This window comes from Lithobates pipiens, unplaced genomic scaffold (genome assembly GCF_037356315.1).
Source record: "Lithobates pipiens isolate NorthernLeopardFrog02 unplaced genomic scaffold, aLitPip1_a1.2 Scaffold_22, whole genome shotgun sequence".
NCBI classification, from domain to species: Eukaryota; Metazoa; Chordata; class Amphibia; order Anura; family Ranidae; genus Lithobates; species Lithobates pipiens.
This window is the reverse complement of record NW_027507784.1, coordinates 335,154,988-335,176,766: the sequence shown is the minus strand read 5'-3', so window position 1 is coordinate 335,176,766 and position 21,779 is coordinate 335,154,988. Positions and strand designations below refer to the sequence as shown.

Sequence of the window (21,779 nt, the reverse complement as noted above, 5' to 3'; positions counted from 1 at the left end):
TTTTTTTTTTAAACAGCTGTTTTTTTCGGGACCAGTGATTTTAATAATGCTTAAAGTGAAACAATAAAAATGAAATATTCCTATAAATATTGTGCCTGGGGGATGTCCTTAGTATGCCTGTAAAGTAGAGCATCTTTCCAGTGTTTATAACAGTGCCCCAAAATGTAATTTGTTAAAACTGCTTGCTGCTGTAATGTATTGTCGGATCCCGGCAATATAGATAAAAATACCAAAAAAAAAATGCCATGGGTGCTCCCCCCCCCCAAAAAAAAAAACCCATACCAGGCCCTTGAGGTCTGGTATGGATATTAAGGGGAACCCTGCATCCAATTTTTTTGAAAAATAACGTGGGGGTCCCCTAGGCCCCCAGGCACTATATATTCTGAACAGCAGTATATATACTATACAGCCTGCCCTATATACCCTGCAGAAAATTGGGCCTTAGGTGTTGGTGTTACCAGAACACTGTAAACCCTCACAGTTACTTTTGTTGGGGGCAGGAACCGGCCCTGCTGTGAAATATTATATCAAGAACTGTAATTACATGCCCCTGTTAAACAGGGGCAGAAAAATTAGGCCTTGGGCGGTGGTGGTGGTGCCACAACACTGTAACCCCTTACAAATACTCTTGTTGGGTGTAGGAATGGGCCCTGCTGTGAAATATGACTGCCAGTTTCTTGTCCTTCTGTGGCACCCCCTCTCTCTAGGCTCACGTTACTCCCTTCCTCAACTTGGGAACCAACACCAGAGCCTTAAAATTGCTGCGCATCCTCCAGCAGCATATAACTGACATTGTGGTTGAATAATTCTGGGGACTCCTCCGTGCATGATGGTTGGGCTACAGAAGGAGTGACTGTGGACAAAGAGTTGGTGAAATCGATTTGGCAGCTGCATTAGAAGGCAGACTACTCTGAGCCTGGGTGACAGAGGATGAGGAGGATGAGGATGGCTTTGTTGCCCACTCCACCAACTTTTCTACATGTTGTGGCTCAATAACTTGGCCAGCAGCAGAAAAAAAAAGGACAAGCGTGCCCCACGGCCACCTGCAGATGATGCACCATGTCCATGACCACCACTGTTGACTGTAGCCACAGAGGCTCCTTGCCATCTTTTAGTGGCCAGTGAGTGTCTACCTCTCCTTGGCGGTCTACCGGACATGATGTATTTTTTGTTTTGTAACATCGTACTACACTGTATTAGATACTGTGTACATTGCCTGCACTGCATTAGCAACTGTACACCACAGAATGCACTGTAGATATAAGGTGCACTGGATGCAGAGTGTGTGTATATATATATATATATATATATATATATATATAATATATATAATTTATTCTGCATTTAGCATAGACTATATATATGCACTGTTTACTCGATATTCAGGCAGTGCATTTATATACTATATATATATATATATATATATATATATATATATATATATATATATATATATATATATATTTTAATACACTGCCTGCATTGACTGAATATCAAGTAAACACTGAATATATATAGTATATGCTAAAGGCAGAGTATATATATATATATATATATATATATATATATATATATATATACATATATATATATTTCAGTCAATGCAGGCAGTGTATTAACCTGCCTGCTTAATATAATTCAAGCTATCTCTCTGTCCATGCCAACAACACTACACAGGGCCGCCGTGCAGGTATCCTTATATTGTGTGGGGTGTGGACTTAGTCCCCCTGAGCCATGATTGGCCAAAGGCACCCTGCCCTTGGCCAATTATGGCTCTCTCAGCAGAGTGCGCTATGATTGGCCAAAGCATGCAGGTCAGGTGCATGCTTTGGCCAATCATCATACACGATGCACTGTGATCTCGCAGAGCATTATGGGGCATTCCGCGGAGCTCAATTTTTCCACGAACGCACCATATGTTCGGTTAATTTTAAAACAAACGAACATCCGATGTTTGAGTCGAACTTATGTTCGACTTGAACCATGGGCTCATCCCTACTGAAGAGTTTGCATCCCATTATTGATGTCATTGTGCCCCATCGTTGGTGTCATTGGGAGGAATTGTGCCCCAAAGACCAGATAAAAACAAGCAAAGGGCCACATCTGGTCCCTGGGCTGCAGTTTGGAGACCACTGCTCTTTAGTAAATCTTTTTTTTTTTTTTTTTCATGGCAGGTAAATAATGGATTCCATCCAGAAGCAACATGCTGCCATTGAGTTCTTGATGAAGGACGGGTGTCGGCTGTTCAACATCCACAGAAGACTACAGCATGTTTACAGAGATGACACCACCGACAAGAGCAATAGTCTCATGTTCTCACCCTTCTGTAGATGTTGGACAGCCTGTACTCCTCCTTTGTCAAGAAATGAGTGGTGATACTGTATGTTGCTTCTGCTTGCAAAGTAGAAGAAGAAAAAAGATGATGAAAGAAGGAAAAAAGAAGACAGACAACAATGATGGAAGAAGAAAGAAGGAAAAAAGAGGCTGAAGAAGGAAGAAGATGAAAACAGAAGAATGAAGGGCGAAGGTAGAATGAAAATGGCAGAAGGAGGAAGAAGAAGAAAGACGCTCAAAGAAAAGAAGAAGAAAAAAGATGATAAAGAAAGAAAGAATAAAGAAGAATGAAGAAGACAAAGAAGGAAGGAAGAAAGAAGACAAAGAAGGGAGAAGTAGAAAGAATGGCAGAGGCAGGAAAAATGACAAAAAAGGAAAAAAAAGAAGAAGAATATGAAAAAGAAAGAAGATTAGTAAAGACAATGAATAAAGAAGGAAGAAAGATGGAAGAAGAAAGAAGGAGAAAGAAGGAAAAAGGAAGAAGGTGAAAAGAAAAAAAAGATGGTCGAGGAGGAGGAAGAAAAATAAGAAGAAGAGGAAGAAGAAGGAGGAGAAGAAGGAGAAGAAGTAGAAAAAGAAAAAAGAAGTAGAAAGAAGAAGAAGTAGAAACAAGGAAGAAGAAAAAAAAGAAGGAAAAAATAAAAAAAGAAGAAGACAACTAAAGAATAAAGAAGATGAAAAAAGAACATGAATAAAGAAGGTAGAAAGAATAAAGAAGGATGAATAAAAAGAAGGAAGAAGAAAGATGGAAGAAGAAAAAAGAAAGAAGAAGAAGAAAAAGAAGAAAAAAGACAGAGGGGTGCAGGCTGTCTGACATCCACAAAAGGCTACAGAATGTATACAGAGATGACAACATTGATAAGGGAAATGCATACAGGTGGATGATGGATAGGGGAGATTAAAGAAGGGGAAACCAGCAATGAAGACAAACCACGCAGTGGAAGACCATTAACTGCGGCCACTGACACGTATCTTCATTGAGTGCACAGATTTATTTGCGTAGACAGACGAGTCACAATCCATGAGTTTGCTGCACAACTGGATTGTGGTTGTAATGATGTGTATGCTTTATGTTATAATTCAAGTTCAATTGTTATGCCTAGTTCCTTATGCATGTTAGGAAACAGGTAACAGTTTTGGTCACGTGATCTGGTGGCGGGGAGCTGTGGTCAGTTCTGTGAGATGGATGCTGCTGAATAAACTCCAGGCTCCTTTTTAAGCTTTTGCTCTCTGCTTATTCTTGGTGTTAAAACATCACAGTGGTCATAATGCCATAAAGAAGATGATGGAAAACTTAAATACAGAATGTGGTGTTTGTTTGATTAAGCGGTAATTACCGCATTTTTGGGCTCTTGGTGTTGAAAACCAACAAAATGGAATTATATGCATACGTTATATTACCAAAAGTATTGGGAAGCCTGCTTTTACACACACATGGACTTTAATGGCATCCCGGTCTTAGTCCGTAGGGTTCAATATTGAGTTGGCTCCACCCTTTGCAGCTATAACAGCTTCAACTCTTCTGGGAAGGCCGTCCACAAGGTTTAGGAGTGTGTCTATGGGAATTTTTGACCGTTCTTCCAGAAGCCCATTTGTGAAGTCAGGCGCTGATGTTGAACGAGAAGGCCTGGCTAGCAGTCTACGCTCTAATTCATCCCAAAGGTGTTCTATCAGGTTGAGGTCAAGACTCTGTGCAGGCCAGTCAAGTTCCTGCACCCCAAACTCACTCATCCATGTCTTTATGGACCTTGCTTTGTGCACTGGTCCAAATCATCTGGTGGAGGGACGATTATGGTGTGAGGCTGTTTTTCAGGGGTTGGGCTTCGTCCCTTAGTTCCAGTGAAGGGAACTCTTAAGGCATCGGCATACAAAGACATTTTGGACAATTTCATGCTCCCAACTTCATTGGAACAGTTTGGGGATGGCCCCTTCCAGTTCCAGCATGACTGCCCACCAGTGCACAAAACAAGGTCCATAAAGACATGGGTGAGCGAGTTTGGGGGGCGAGGGAACTTGACTGACCTGTACAGAGTCCTGACCTCAACCCAAAAGAACACCTTTGGGATGAATTAGAGCGGAGACTGCAAGACATTGTTCAACATTAGTGCCTGACCTCACAGATGCTTTTCTGGAAGAATGGTCAAACATTCCCATAGACACACTCCTAAACCTTGTGGACGGCCTTCCCAGAAGAGTTGCAGCTGTTACAGCTGCAAAGGGTGGGCCAACTCAATATTGAACCTAACAGACTAATGCCCCGTACACACGGTAGGACATTCCAACAACAAAATCTGTCTGATTTTTTCCAACGGATTTTGGCCGAAACTGGTGTTGCATATAGCATGGGTCTCATAATTTGATCTGAGCATGCGTGGCACTTTGTCCGATCGGAATTCTCTACAAACGATCGTAAAAAGTCAGATCGGATTTTGTTGACAGAAAATTAGAGATCCCGCTCTCGCATTTTTTTCCGGCAGAATTTCCAACCGAAAAAGTCCGATAGAGCCCACACATGACCGGGTTTTCCGAAACAATATAATCCGATCGGACCTTTGCCATTGGAATTTCCGACCGTGTGTACGGGGGCTTAGCCCTTGTACACACGGTCGGAGATTCCGACAACCAAATCAGTCGGATTTCGTCCGACGGATTTTGTCCGAAACTGTTGTATACACACGGTCGGACGAAGTTGTCGGAAAATCCAATCGTTCAGAACGTGATGACGTTATTTCGTTACGACGGGACTACGTTCACGCTAGTAGCCAATAGCTTTGGTGTAGGAATTTGATCTGAGCATGCGTGGCACTTTGTCCGATCGGAATTCTCTACACATGATCGGAGTATGTCCGATCGGAGCATTTTGTTGGAAAATTTTACCAACAAGTTGGAAAACTTGGTCCGTCGGATACTCAGACGGAAACAGTCCGATGGAGACCACACACAGTCGGAATATCCAACAAAATGGTCCGTCGGAATCTCCGACCGTGTGTACAAGGGCTAAGCCCTTGTACACACGGTCGGAGAATCTGTCGGAATGAGTCTTATCGGACCGTGTCGTCAGATAATCTGACTGTGTGTGGTATGCATCGGACTGATTCCGTCCGAATCTCCGTCCGACCCAATTTTCCAACATGTTGGAAATATTTCCCGACCAACTGGGCCGGACGGACCTAATCCGATCATGTGTAGAGCATTTTCATCGGACCAAGTGCCACGCATGCTCAGATCAAATTCCTACATCAAAGCTATTGGCTACTAGCCTGAACGTAGTCCCATCGTAACGAAATTACGTCATCACGTTCTGAAAGATCGGATTTTTCGCCAACTTGGCCCAACCGTGTGTATGCAACAGTTTCGGACACAATCCGTCGGACTAAATCCGACGGGCAAAATCCGACGGATTTGGTTGGCAAAATCTCCGACCGTGTGTACGTGGGCTAAGACTGGGATGTCATTAAAGATCATGTGCGTGTAAAGGCAGTTGTCCCAATACTTTTGGTAATATAGTGTATCTTTCCCCTGTAAAAGTCAGGCCACAAATTGCCTAATCCCACCTTTTTGAGCTTTCCTATTCATCACTAAACAAGATGACTATCATATTTAAAGGATCTGTTTTTGGAATGTCTCATTTAAATTCATTGTACTGATGATGAACGTTAATAAAAAAAAAAAAAAAAAAAAAAAACTGGAGTAGTAATTTTCACAAACAAATTAATTGAGAAAAATGCGTACCGAGGTTAATGGAGAGAGACAATCTCCCTTTCTGTAGCTCCAGCGTTATATAATCCCCTCGCTGTCCTTCACCGTGAAATAATACTCCATCACTCTGCATGCTCTTGAACTTCAGGGAGATGACATCTTTATATGTGGTCATCAGTTTCTGATTGAACCTGTAGAGGAGCGAGCTTCTGCCATCAAAGTCCGCCACATCAGATTCTAGAGAGGAGACAAAGAGGCAATTGACAGGCGCTCGTGTAAGCAAACAAGCAAGGTCAATGATAATATCTCTTGCTATTGGCATCAACACAAGTAGTATCATTACGGACAATGTTGTCTACTTTCCCTGAATCGAATCCCCCTGGTGATTCCTTTAACGTATGACTCATTGGAATTACATTATGTGCCCTTGCCAGTTATGTTTGCCGGTGGCACAGTGCAGTGATGGTGGAGGAGATGGCTTCATATTTCTAAATAAATCATACTATTAAACCCCAGGGAGTTTAAACTGCTATACAAGTTCTAAAGTTCAGCAGCGAGCATAGTGGCCGGCCCATAAGATACTGGCAACCCATCACAAAAGTACTTTACCTTACTGAAGCAAAAAGGTTTCCAAGTTTGTAGAGTTAGGGATAACTTGGCGATATTTGTGAAATAAGAAGAATCACTTCTTATTAGTAAAGAATATGTTACCTCAACATTTCATATTTCTGATAGGTGCAGGGGCGGATCCAGAGTCTAGTCTCGGGAGGGGCACTGCCAGAAAATAAGGTGTTGGATACGAAACTGAATTTAATGTATAATAAAGTGTAATACAGTGTACAGAGGTCAGTAGTATGTAGGGTGGTGTACAGAGGTTAGTAGTGTGTAGGGTGATGTACAGAGGTCAGTAGTGTGTAGGGTGGTGTACAGAGGTCAGTAGTATGTAGGGTGGTGTACAGAGGTCAGTAGTGTGTAGGGTGGTGTACAGAGGTCAGTAGGATGTAGGGTGGTGTACAGAGGTCAGTAGTGTGTAGGGTGGTGTACAGAGGTCAGTAGCGTGTAGGGTGGTGTACAGAGGTCAGTAGTGTGTAGGGTGGTGTACAGAGGTCAGTAGTATGTAGGGTGGTGTACAGAGGTCAGTAGTGTGTAGGGTGGTGTACAGAGGTCAGTAGTATGTAGGGTGGTGTACAGAGGTCAGTAGTGTGTAGGGTGGTGTACAGAGGTCAGTAGGATGTAGGGTGGTGTACAGAGGTCAGTAGTGTGTAGGGTGGTGTACAGAGGTCAGTAGTGTGTAGGGTGGTGTACAGAGGTCAGTAGTGTGTAGGGTGGTGTACAGAGGTCAGTAGCGTGTAGGGTGGTGTACAGAGGTCAGTAGCGTGTAGGGTGGTGTACAGAGGTCAGTAGCGTGTAGGGTGGTGTACAGAGGTCAGTAGCGTGTAGGGTGGTGTACAGAGGTCAGTAGTGTGTAGGGTGGTGTACAGAGGTCAGTAGTGTGTAGGGTGGTGTACAGAGGTTAGTAGTATGTAGGGTGGTACACAGAGGTCAGTAGGATGTAGGGTGGTGCACAGAGGTCAGTAGGATGCAGGGTAGTGTACAGAGGCCAGTAGGATGTAGGGTGGTGTACAGGGAACAGTAGGGCACACGCTGGGGGGGTCGGGATGGCATACACTGGGGGGGATCAGGGGGAATACACTGATACATGGGGGGGGTGGGGGGATAATTCAGGAGGGCATACACTGAAACACTGGAGATGGGTGGATTCAGGAGGGCATACACAGAAACACTGGGGGAGGTGGAATTCAGGAGGGCATACACAGATACTGTACACTGGAAGGGGGGGGGGGGTATCAGCAGGCATCACAGGTACACTCAGCCTCAGTCTTTAATATGTTCTCGGCGGGTGCAATTGCCCCGTTGCCCCCCCCCCCTGGATCCGCCCCTGGATAGGTGTCTGTTGATCCATGTACTTGTGTTAAAAACGATCTTGTTCTCTTTGCAATGCTTCTTTTGTGTGAAATACCTGGTGATCCTGCCGGATCCACCTGTTATGCCAGTGGTGGTGAACCTTGGCACCCCAGATGTTTTGGAACTACGTTTTCCATGATGCTTATACACTCTGCAGTGTAGGAGAGCATCATGGAAAATGTAGTTCCAAAACATCTGGGGTGCCAAGGTTTGCTATCACTGTGCTATCCTATTCTTTCTATTCCTTCTATCCTTCTGTGTTATCCGCTATTTCAAAACTGACCATGTAGCACTGACACCCGAAGGAGCGGCTGATTTTATTGGGCTTACTGTTACCTTCTTTACCTCGCTTTCCATCTAGGGGTTTCCTGTGGTAGATGGTCCAAGAACTACAGAGACTGATGACGGATCCGCTTAAAGGGATTTTTATTTGCAAAACGTAGTTAACCACTTACAGACCGGACCATTTTGCTGGTCAAAGACCAGGCACTGCGTCACTTTAACTGACAATTGCGCGGTCGTGCGACGTGGCTCCCAAACAAAATTGACGTCCTTTTTTTCCCACAAATAGAGCTTTCTTTTGGTGGTATTTGATCACCTCTGCGGTTTTTATTTTTTGCGCTATAAACAGAGCGACAATTTTGAAAAAAACGCATTATTTTTTTACTTTTTGTTATAATAAATATCCCCCAAAAATATAGAAAAAACATTTTTTTCCCTCAGTTTAGGCCGATACATATTCTTCTACATATTTATGGTAAAAAAAAACACAATAAGCGATTATTGATTGGTTTGCGCAAAAGTTATAGCGTTTACAAAATAGGGGATAGTTTTATGGCATTTTTATTAATAATTTTTTTTTTTTACTAGTAATGGCGCCGATCAGCGATTTTTATTGTGACTGTGACATTGTGGGGGACCCATCGGACATTTTGACACATTTTTGGGACCATTGTCATTCATACAGTAATCACTGCTATACAAATGCAGTGATTCCTGTGTAAATGACACTGGCAGTGAAGGGGTTAACCAGTGGGTGGCAGTGTAGGGGTTAAGTGTTCCTAGGGGTGTGTTACTAACTGTTGGGGGCTGGGCTTTCATTTAGTGAACACTGATCTCTGCTCCAATCACATGGAGCAGAGATCAGCAACACTAGTTGCTAGGCAGAATGGTGTTGACAATGGCATTTCTTCATTCGGCCGGGCCGTGAGACGATCGTGGGTATGCCCGCAGCGATCGAGTCCGCGGGACCCGGGATCGGACTCACGGGGGGTCCCGACCAGCACTGGTTAACAACAGTCTCTCAGTATAGGATCAGAGGGTTTAGGTGAAAAGTCCAGGTACTCTTAATGTCAAAGTCGGTATAAAAGAACTCTCTTACTTTGAATAAATCCAGAGAATAGCCATTCACAGCTTGATCTTCACCCTAATTGGATAGCCCTTCTCTCACCAGGCCTAGCAGCCAACAGGGTGCTTGAGTCAGGAACAAGTCTCTGCCACAGACTTTGTTATAGAACACGTATAAGGAAACTGGAAAACTTGTAGAACGATCGTGTGGTACCAGTATCTTGCAGCCGATCCGGCGATACCACACGAGATTGGATTCACTTGGGTCCTTCAGCTTTACCAGGCTCTTGCTGAGAAGCCAACCCTTGCGTGGCCTTCTCCTGAAGAGTCATCCCCTGGATAACTTTGAAGTTGCTGGGCCTCTCCACAACCTGAGACGGCACCGGACCACCTCCAAATCCTTTCCTCAGTTTCCTTGCCTCAGGCTAGCCAGCCCCGAGACGTAAAGTCGGGTGGATCCGCACCCCAGGCCATAGGCGTCCTGGGGGCTGGTCAGGAGGACCAGGACCATGCAGTCAGAACATACTTCTGGAGCGGAACCCCGAAACACATGACATCCGCTTTTTAAGTACCCTCGCCCAGAAAGCACAGCAAGAGTGACACTCCCACTGGGCTGGCTCCGAGAGAAAGTAACCTTAAAGCACCCAACCAGACTGTGTTTCCATGCCTGCCAGAAGTGACAGCACCCTCTGTGGCCAGGCAGAACATCCTATAGTCTAGTCAAACTGATGCTGAGGTCGAAATTTGGAGTAATTAAACCCAAACCAAAGTGCAGTTTAGGTGTAACTTTAAATTTCAAAAACACATAGCGCATGCTCTTCAGGAGCTAGCGCTACACCATGTTAGGTAAGGAAGCACATCCATCCCAGTGTGGTAAATTTTCTGTCTGTGCTGCAATGGCCAAGACTTGTGCTGAATTGTGCTCTTCCCCCTGCGCATTCATTCACTGGGAAGATCTGTGTACTGCTGTTTCTCCACTCCAACCTCTATAAGCCTCTTATGCAGCTGAGAACAGAGAAAACGGAGCTCATAATATTCCCTCCGGCCCATGCCCCCTTCCCTGAATTCTCCATCAAGAACAATAATACAACCATCAGTCTCTCCCCTCTAGGGCATAGTTGCCAACTGTCCCGAATTTCCCGGGACGTTCCCGGGATTAGGACATTTGTCCTGAATTAATTTTGTCCCGAGAAATGTCCCGGGAAATTGAATTTCCCATTTTTTTGCCGCCGGCCGCTAGAGGTCAATGTCTCCACCGGCCGCCATTTTTAAGAAGACCAGAAGTTGGTCTACACCTGTGGCGCCGCCCACCCCCGCTGCCAGTGTGTGTGTGTCAGTGTAAAGTGCAGTGGGCAGGGCCATAGTTAAATGTTTCCACGCGGCAACGGCGGCATGTCGGGGGCCAGTCTGTCACTGTGGATGTCGGGGCGGGGGCCAGTCGGATGTCGGGGCCAGTCATGGTATGTGGATGTCGGGGGCCAGTCTGTGAATGGATGTCGGGGGCCAGTGGTATGTCGGGGCCAGTCTGTGGATGTTGTGGGCCAGTCTGCGGATGTCGGGGGCCAGTCTGTGGATGTTGGGGGCCAGTCTGTGGATGTGGGGGCCAGTCTGTGGATGTCGGGGCCAGTGGTATGTCGGGGGCCAGTCTGTGGATGTCGGGGCCAGTGGTATGTCGGGGGCCAGTCTGTGGATGTCGGGGCCAGTGGTATGTCGGGGGCCAGTCTGTGGATGTGGGGGGCCAGTGGTATGTCGGGGGCCAGTCTGTGGAGGTGGGGGGCCAGTGGTATGTCGGGGGCCAGTCTGTGGATGTCGGGGCCATTGGTATGTCGGGGGCCAGTGGTATGTTGGGGGCCAGTCTGTGGATGTGGGGGGCCAGTCTGTGGATGTTGGGGGCCAGTGGTATGTCGGGGGCCAGTCTGGAGATGTGGGGGCCGGTCTGTGGAGTATGTGGGGGCAGGTCTGTGCAGGATGTGGGGGGGGGCGGTCTGTGGATGTGGGGGGGCACCAGATGTAAGGAGGGGCTCCGCTGATGGACACAGATGTGAGGAAGGTTCCTCTGATGGGGCACCTGATGTAAGGACAGACTCCGCTTGGGACACCTGATGGCATCTGGTGGCAGGCAACATGGCTAGTGACGCGCTCATGGCTCCCACTGATTCTGCATTATGGTGAGTTGAATGATTTCATTTCATATTACAATGTAATAATAGAAATAATGCGCTTCAATCATCCTGACACCATAACAATCATGGCGCCGGGATGATTGAAGCGTCAACACCAGGTATTTGGAGTATCTTTATCTGCTGATTGTCAAACTCTGGCAAACACATATTGCTATTGTGGTGTAGGATCGGGGGGCTGCTGTCCCTCCTTTCCCTCTCCCCCCCCCCTTTTCCCTCTCCATCCCCCTCCTTTCCCTCTCCATCCCGCATTCATCTCAGACTCTAACCACACCCCATGTAAGCCACGCCCACTATTTTACGTAAACCACGCCCATATTTCGGCGCTGCGTGCACCGCATTTTTACCTTTCATATGCCACACCTATAAATGCATGCCCCGCCCCCTAATTATACCACGACTCCGCCCACTGCCAAAAAAGTGTCCCAATTTTTGTTTTTACAATGTTGGCAACTATGCTAGGGTTGCCACATAATCCCTTTAGTCCAGGACACACATGAATTACACAGGTTCTGTGGCAGATTAAGGTGGTAATTAAACTCCCTTGGTGCCTCATCTGCATTAAATCAGCCTCAGAACCTGTGAAATTCATGTCATGTGTGTCCTGGATTAAAGGGATGATGTGGCAACCCTACTCCCCTCATGCCAGGGTACTAGGTGTAATCCTAGACTCTGATCTGTCCTTTCAGCCCCAAATCCAATTGCTGTCCACATCTTGTAGACTACACCTCCGTAACATCTCCAAAATATGCCCCCTTTTAACCACTGAAACCACCAAGCTACTCATTTCTTTCCTTTGTTATCTTTCACCTTGACTTTTGTAACTCCCTCCCCATAGACCTACCTCTCCATAGGCTATCCCCTCTTCAGTCTATCATGAATGCTGCTCCAAGACTCATCCACCTTACCAACCACTCAGTGTCCTCCACCCCTCTCTGCCAATCCCTACACTGGCTTCCAATTGCTGAACGAATATAAAAATTCTAAATACTAATAACATGCAAAGCCATTTACAACTCTGCCCCGAGCTACGTCACCAATCTTCTCTCCAAATAATATCACCCAAACCGTCCTCTCCACTCCTCCCAAGACCTCCTGCTCTCTAGCTCAATTGCTTCCTCCTCCTGTGCTCCTCTCCAGGACTTCTCCAGAGCCTCTCCCATCTTCTGAAACTCACTACCCCAATTCTTCTGGATATCTCCTGCTCTGTTTACCTTTAATGTGATTCCTGAAGACTCATCTCTTCACGGAGGACTAACCTGCTTTTAGCTAAAAACCAAATCTTCTATTTCTCCCATTAGGTCATCCTTCCAAGTCCTTACCTTTTGTTCCACTAGCCTCTCCCTATTAGCCCTTGTACACACGGTCGGAGATTCCGACGGAATGTGTCCGATCGGAGCGTTTTGTCGGATATTCCGACTGTGTGTGGTATGCATCGGACTGTTTCCGTCGGAATATCCGACGGACCAACTTTTCCAACTTGCCGGAAATATTTTCCGACAAAATGCTGCTCCGATCATGTGTAGAGAATTCCGATCGGACAAAGTGCCACTCATGCTCAGATCAAATTCCTACACCAAAGCTATTGGCTACTAGCCTGAACGTAGTCCCGTCGTAACGGAATTATGTCATCACGTTCTGAACCATCGGATTTTCCGACAACTTTGTCCGACCGTGTGTATGCAACAGTTTCGGACAAAATCCGTCGGACATAATCCGACGGACAAAATCCGACGGATTTGGTTGTCGGAATCTCCGACCGTGTGTACAAGGGCTTAGATTGCAAGCTCACAGGAGCAGGGCCCTCCTAACCCTTTTGTATTGAATTGTATTGTCTCTGTATTGTTTCCCTTTTTATTCTAAAGCTCTGCGCAAATTGTTGGCGCTGTATAAACCCTGAATAATAATAATAATAATAATAATAATGTGATAAATTCTAAAAAAGAAAAAAAGATATGTATAATGTTTTCATATACATACAGTATATATATATATATATATATATATATATATATATATATATATATATATATATATATATATATACACACAAATGCTCTGTATTTCATTCTTACTTTAAACTGAATGGGTTATTTCTAAAAGGTAACGGTTCCCATACATCTAGAACGCTAATGCAGGCCATACACGGTCGAATTTCGAACGGATTTTCTTTTCAAAATCAGAAAAAAAAAAATTTTGTGATCCGATGGCACCACCATTGATTTTCGAAATTCGGCCAACCAAGCCTTCAATTTCACCTCATGTTGCTACAGAAAAGAATTTTCTTGGCCGGGAATCTTCTTTTCTCTCCGTAAATTTTCTTTCATCTCCGTAAATTTTCTTTTATCTCCGTACATTTTCTTTTCTTATTACATTTCTCGCACGATTCTCCCATCATTGATTAGAAAATCGTTTGTTTTTCAAAAAATGTCCAACATGTCCGATTCCTCAAATTTTATTTCCGCACAAAAATCGGCTGTTGCTGCAGCCCCCACTAATGGTGCGAAATTCATCCGAAAATTCTTAGATACGATTTTCGAAAGAAAATTCTTTCGAAATTCGAACCGTGTATGGCCGGCATTAGTCTACAACCGTTTTAGCTCCTACCTCAGTGAAAATAACCTTCTTGACCCCTTACAGTCTGGATTTTGCTCTCAGCACTCCATAGAAGCTGCCCTACTAAAACTCAATAATAACTGCTAAAACCAACAGCCCATATTCCATACTCCTACTGCTTGACCTCATTGCGGCCTTTGATACTGTTGACCACCCGCTCCTTCTCAATAATGTCTGTTCCCTTGGCCTCCAAGATTCTGCTCTATCCTGGTTCTCCTCCTACCTATCACAGTGCTCCTTCAGTGTTACCTACAACTCTGTTGCCCCCTACACAAGAGCAGATTTTCCATCGGAAAAAAACTTGCCTTGCATACACATGGTCACACAAAAGTTCTCTTAACTTTCGACCGTCAAGAACGCGGTGACGTACAACACCTACGACGAGCCGAGAAAATGAAGTTCAATGCTTCCGAGCATGCGTCGCATTGTTTCTGAGCATGCGTAGGAATTTTGCGTGTTGGAATTGGTACAGACGATCTGAACTTTATCCGACCGAAAAATTGAGAACATGCTCTCAATCTTTTGCTGGCTGGAATTCCACCAGCAAAATTCTGATGGAGCGTACACGCGGTCGTATTTTCAGACCAAAAGCTCACATCTGAGTTTTTCTGGCGGAATTTCCGATCGTGTGTACGCGGCATAATAGTTGTCCTGTGGACAGATTCTCCCACCTGAGCTGTGGATCTCTGCAGCTCCTCCAGAGTTACCATGGACCTCTTGGCTGCTTCTCTGATGAATGCTCTCCTTGCCCGGCCGGTCAGTTTAGGTGGACGCCATGTCTTGGTAGGTTTGCAGTTGTCCCATACTCTTTCCATTTTTGGATGATGGATTGAACAGAACTCCGTGAGATGTTCAAAACTTGGAAAATTTTTGTATAACCTAACCCTGATTTATACTTCTCCACAACTTTATCCCTGACCTGTCTGGTGTGTTTCTTGGCCTTCACGATGCACGAGAAACTTTTCCCGACCGAAAAATAGAGAACATGGACATGGAGCATACACACAGTCGTATTTTCCGACAAAAAGCTCTCATCTGAGTTTTGCTGGTGGAATTTCCGATCGTGTGTACGCGGAATGTCTTCTCCTCTCCATTGCCCCTTTCTGTGGGGGTCCCCCAAGGCTCTGTTCTCAGGCCCCTTCTCTTCTCTATCTACACCTCCTCCCTCAGTCACTTGATAGCTGCCCACGGCTTCCAATACCATCTATACACCAAAGACACCCACATCTATCTGTCTACTCCTCACCCCATCAGTCTCCTCTCGTATTACTAACTTACCAACTGACATGTCAGCATGGATGTCGCACCACTTCCTTAACCGGTTCCCGTCCGGTGCACGCCGATGTACGTCGGCAGAATGGCACGGGCAGGCATATTGGCGTACCGGTACGTCCAATCTTCAATGCCGCCCTGCCATCGCGAGCGTGCCAGCGGCGGCACGCTCGCGTGATGGTCAGGACCCCCGTGAGTCCGGTCATGGGTCCCGCGGACTCGATCGCCGCGGGCATGCCCACGATCGTCTCATGGGACGGCTGAATGGAGGAAATGCCGTGTAAACAGCATTTCTCCATTCTGCCTAGCAACTAGTGACGCTGATCTCTGCTCCATGTGATTGGAGCAGAGATCAGTGTTCACTAAATGAAAGCCCAACCCCCCCACAGTTAGTAACACATCCCTAGGAACACTTAACCCCTACACTGCTACCCACTGGTTAACCCCTTCACTGCCAGTGTCATTTACACAGGAATCACTGCATTTATATAGCAGTGATTACTGTATGAATGACAATGGTCCCAAAAATGTGTCAAAAATGTCCGATGTGTCCGCCACAATGTCGCACTCACAATAAAAATCGCTGATCGCTGCCATTACTAGTAAAAAAAAAAAAAAAAAAAAAATTATTAATAAAAATGCAATAAAACTATCCCTATTTTGTAAATGCTATAACTTTTGCGCAAACCAATCAATAATCGCTTATTGCAATTTTTTTTACCAAAAATATGTAGAAGAATACGTATCGGCCTAAACTGAGGGAAAAAAAATGTTTTTTATATATTTTTGGGGGATATTTATTATAACAAAAAGTAAAAAAGAATGCGTTTTTTTCAAAATTGTCGCTCTATTTTTGTTTATAGCGCAAAAAATAAAAACCGCAGGGGTGATCAAATACCACCAAAAGAAAGCTCTATTTGTGGGAAAAAAAGGACGTCAATTTTGTTTGGGAGCCACGTCGCACGACCGCGCAATTGTCAGTTAAAGCGACGCAGTGCCGAATCACAAAAAGTGGTCTGGTCTTTGACCAGCAAAATGGTCCGGTCTGTAAGTGGTTAAACGAAATCTCTGTAAAACCGAGCTGGTAATATTCCCCCCCCCCTGCCCGTGCCACTCCTCCATGACTTTTCCATCAAAATCAATAATGCAACCATCAAGCCCTCCCCACATGCCAGGGTACTCGCTGTAATCCTAGACTCTGACCTGACCTTTCAGTTCCATATCCAAATGCTGTTGAAAGCTTGTAGACTTCACCGCCGTAACATCTCTAAAATACTTTTTAACAAATGAAACCACCAAGCTCTTCATTCACTCCCTCGTTATCTCTCGCCTTGACTATTGCAACCCCCCTCTCATTGGCCTGCCTCTCCTAAGGCTCCTCCCCTCTTCAGTCTGAATGCTGCTGATCCATTGAGGCCCTACTTCACAACTTGGAGGACTTACGCCGCGTACACACGATCGGAATTCCGGCCAGAAAAAGACATGAGACATCGGAAAATGCGACCGTGTGTATGCTCCATCGGACTTTAGCTGTCCGAATTTCTGCCAGCCAAAAATTGATAGCATGTTCTCAATTTTCCTGACGGAAAAACTTCCAATTCCAATTGTGTGTATGCAATTCCGACACGCCAAAAATCACGCATGCTCGGATTCAACTACGAGACGGAAGCTATTGGCTACTGGCTATTGAACTTCCTTTTTCTAGTCCCGTCGTACGTGTTGTAAGTCACTGCGTTTTAAACGATCGGAATTTGGTATGACCGTGTGCAGGCAAGACAGCTTGAGCATAATTCCGTCGGGAAAACCATCAGAGCTTTTTCCGACTAGAATTCCGATCGTGTGTACGCGGCATTAAAGGATCTGCTACTGGCGGCTTGGTGCCAGATACCACAGCACGCCTTCAGAGGTCTAGTGGAGTCTAGCGCCAGCACAAGGTCATCCAGCCCCCAGGGAAAAGATGCCAAACTGCCCCTCCCATTATATGCAAGCTTAGGGGATCCTACCCCCAGCAGTCATCCGCTTGGCAATAGGAGGATTTTTATTAACAGTGGAGTCATCGCAAGAACTAATGCTGTGCATGGTGGGAGACCCCTCTGGTAGATAGAGAGCGCAGCTTCCTGGCTTCCTACCAGGGGTGGACTGACAACTCATGGGGCCCCCGGGCAATAGGGGATTATGGGGCCCCCAAGCAATTAGACATTATGGGGCCACACAGTATACACAAACACACACACACAGTATACACAAACACACACAGTATACACAAACACACACACACACAGTATACAATCACACAGTATACACAGACACACAAAAGGATGTCGGTAAGGGACATTTCAGAGACAGATGTAAGAAAAAACACAGATTTTTACATACTTTTACTTACTGAGGCTGGCAACCTTGATGGGGCCCCCTAGTGGCACGGGGCCCTCGGGCAGTGCCCGAGTGGCCCAATGGTCAGTCCGCCCCTGCTCCCTACTGCTCTCTTCGCAGCTCCCAGAGCTTGGCTGACAGAAGAAGTGATGCCGCTGTCACTCCTCCTGTCAGGCATATAGTCAGAATGGTCGGCGCCCCCATCCCTGCAGTATACAACTGCGCCCAGGGCCCCTGTACCATCTGCCCACCCCTTGCCCCGGCACTGGTGGAGTCCATGCCTCATTGGGCCAGGGCTGTTTTGGTGGCAAAAAGGGGGGACCTACTCAATATTAGGTGGGCAGTCATAAAGTTATAGCTGATGGGTGTAGATATTCCCTTATCAACCCAGAGACTCCTCCTCAAGCAGCCCTGATATTTATCTAACCATCGCTGAGGATCACTCTTTTAGTTGACTCCATGTTGCAGTTTTCATAAACAAATCCCTATTTTTTTTCTGTATTTGTTTTCCTTTGCACTCAACAGACATTTGCTAAAAAGAACAATCAGCTCAGTAGCAGCTCCTTCCTTGTCCTTCTACATCAGATGACTTAAATCCAGAAAAAAAAAACGGTGGATCAGCACATCCGTCTGGATAGCTTAACATGTCACTTTTAATTCCCATCTCGGCAAAATATAAGAGACAACCGGTCCGCCTTTACAGACGCATTTCGACCTAACAAGGTCTTCTTCCCACCAATCAGACAACGTAAGCAATCTTCATATCAAAACGGGATGTGCTTCAGCTGATTGCCTGACGCGCTTTAGCAGGAACTGCTTCGGCCTTTTAAGTACTCCGAGGAAAGGAGAGCAGAACACAAGGCTCTGAATCCGCCATTTGAAAGCGCTACATCCCGGTTATCTGAACTACATGCCAATGTGTTTATGGAAAGCCAAGAACACAAATGTACTACAATGCAGCTTATCCATACCAGTAGCGCACTTCCTGTCCGAGGATGCTCACATACCGCCATGTACTAAAGGAGGGGCATTGTTGTCACTAGGGTTGCCACCTTTCCAGGATTCACCTGGACAGTTCAGGTTTGGAATCATGCGTTCGGGTTTCAGACTTCCTGAAACCCGGACACATTATTTAAACTGGACTATGGCCTCCCAGCAGGGTTGCTGCATGCAGTTGTCTACACTCTTACACTCTTTAACACTGCCCAAAGCCATCACTAACAGCCACCCCCCCCCCCCCCCCAACACACACACAGGAGTGTCTGCCCACACTCCAATCCCTGGTGCTGAGCCCCAGAATAGGCAAGTAAGTCGGGGCCGGAAATTTGAAGTCCAGCAGCCTCAGATACATCTGGATGAGAGGTGGTGAGTGAGCTCACCATCCATCCCTGTCTGTGACTGAAGTCTCCCCCCCTTCTTTCTCCTGCCTCTGAGTAAGTACACTAAGGCAAATCAGGGTTCTCAGAGCACCCCTTACATCAGATTTCCCCTTTACACCAGAGGCCACAGTGTTTCCCCTTTACATCAGAGTCTTCTCCGTACATCAGAGTTCTCAGGGTCCCTCCTTAAATCAGGGTTCCTAGAGCATCCCTTATGTTAGAGTTCTCCCTTACATCAGAGTCTGCAGAGTCCCCTCTAAGCCCCTGTACACACGGTCGGAGAATCCGTCAGAATGTGTCCTATCGGACAATGTCGTCGGATAATCCGACTGTGTGTGGGATGCATCGGACTGATTCCATCGGAATATCCGTCGGACCCAATTTTCCAACATGTTGGAAATATTTCCCGACCAACTGGGCCGGTCGGACATACTCCGATCATGTGTAGAGAATTTTGATCGGACCAAGTGCCACGCATGCTCAGATCAAATTCCTACATCAAAGCTATTGGCTACTAGCCTGAACGTAGTCCCATCATAACGAAATTACGTCATCACGTTCTGAAAGATCGGATTTTTCGACAACTTAGTCCGACCGTGTGTATGCAACAGTTTCAGACAAGATCCGACGGAGAAAATCCGACGGAGAAAATCCGACGGATTTGGTTGTCGAAATCTCCGACCGTGTGTACAGGGGCTAAGAGTGAAAGGGAACTCTGCGAGTTCAGATGTAAAAGGGGAACTCTGTGGACTCTGATGTAAAGGGGGGCTCTTGTTCTTAAAGCGGGAGTCCACCGTTTTTTTTTTTTTAAAAGCCAGCAGCTACAAATACTGCAGCTGCTGACTTTTAAAATAGTGACACTTACCCGTCCAGCGCGCCCGCGATGTCGGCACCCCGAAGCCGATCTCTCGATCGTCTCTCGGGTGCTGCCGCCGCCATCTTGGGTATGGGAATCAGGAAGTGGAGCCTTTCGGCTTCTTGTCTTGCATACACACGGTCGGACAAAGTTGTCGGAAAATCCGATCGTTTGGAAACGAGGTGACGTTCATTGCGTATGACGGGACTACGTAGAGGCCAGTAGCCAATAGCTTTGGTCTCGTAATTTAATCTGAGCATGCGTGGCACTTTGTCGGTTGGAATTCTCCACAAACAATCAGAAAAGATCCAATCGGATTTTGTTGTCGGAGAATTTTAGATACAGCTCTCAAACTTTTTCCATTGGGATTTCCGACGGAAAAAGTCCGATAGAGCCCACACACAATCGGATTCTTTCGACAACATAATCCGATCGGACCTTGTGTGTACAGGGCATAAGACTAAAACTAAATTGAAATTTGACTTCAAAATTAACACTGGCCTTTATGCCCTGTACACACGGTTGTAAATTCTGATGGAAAAAGTCCGATCACATTGTCGGAAAATCCGATCGTGTGCGGGCTCTATCAAACTTTTTCCGTCGGAAAAAGTTTGAGAGCTGGATCTAAAATTTTACGACAACAAAATCCGATCAGACTTTTTTCTTCGGGACTGTGACATCATAAGCGGGCGTGGTCACCATGTGACATCAACCGGTGACCCCGCCCCATTGTCCCTATATAAGTCGCCACACACCGCGTCCCTGGCATTGCGGACAGAGAGAGCATTGAGTCAACATCTCAAAGAGGAAGAAGAAGAAGAACAGAAGAACAGAAGGCGGCGGCGGCAGAAGACCGGGCCACTGCTAGTAAAAGAGGTGGAAGAAGGAGAGGTGGCCCGGCAAGAAGAACCGAAGAGGGGGACAAGACCCCCGAAGTCGGAAGAAGACCCCCAGGCGGTGGCGAAGAAGAAAGCCGGCTCCTCCACTAGTAAAAGAGCTAGTAAAAGAGCAGAAGATAGCGGAGTCCGGCGAGAAGACCCCCCCCAAGACGGAAGACCACCGGAGCTATGCAATAAAGTATTTTGAAATCTTGTGTTGTGTTTTATTTACTGTATTCTTTTCACCAGGTGAATGGGTAGGGGTACATGGTACCCCAATACTCATTCACATATGGTGGGGGGCCGGTATCTGGGGGCCCCCTTCTTAAAGGGGGCTTCCGGATTCCGATAAGCCCCTGCCCGCAGACCCCCACAACCGAAGGCCAAGGTTGTCGGGAAGAGGCCCTTGTCCTCATCAACATGGGGACAAGGTGCTTTGGGGTGGGGGGGGGCGCAGGAACCAGCGCAACGGGATCACGCTGGTTAGAGAAGCCTGTCGCCGGAAACCAGCACGACAGTATCGCGCTGGAAACACAATATCGGCGGCACCTACTGTAGGTTGGACTTGATGGACTTGTGTCTTTTTCAACCTCACCTTCTGTGTAACTATGATGTACCCAAATAAAATGTCTTTTTTTTTTCCAACAAATAGAGCTTTCTTTTGGTGGTATTTGATCACCTCTGTATTTTTTTTTTTTTTGCTCTATAAACAAAAAAAGACCAACAATTTTGAAAAAATATATATATTTTTTTACTTTCTGCTATAAAACATATCCAATAAAAAATGTAAAAAATCTAAAGTATTCATCAATGTAGGCCAAAATGCATTCTGCTACAGATTTTTGGTAAAAACAAAACAAAACAATAAGCCTATATTGAT

General features: G+C 45.9%; 1 protein-coding gene across 1 annotated transcript in view; it reads right to left on the bottom strand.

Annotated features, from left to right (window-relative positions):
• LOC143925079 (contactin-associated protein-like 5) overlaps positions 1–21,779 on the bottom strand; it is a 591,832-nt gene that overhangs the window by 426,417 nt on the left and 143,636 nt on the right. The window contains exon 3 of the mRNA XM_077449666.1: positions 6,067–6,270. Within this exon, the coding sequence (XP_077305792.1) occupies positions 6,067–6,270 (204 nt within the window). The remainder of the gene's footprint in view (positions 1–6,066; positions 6,271–21,779) is intronic.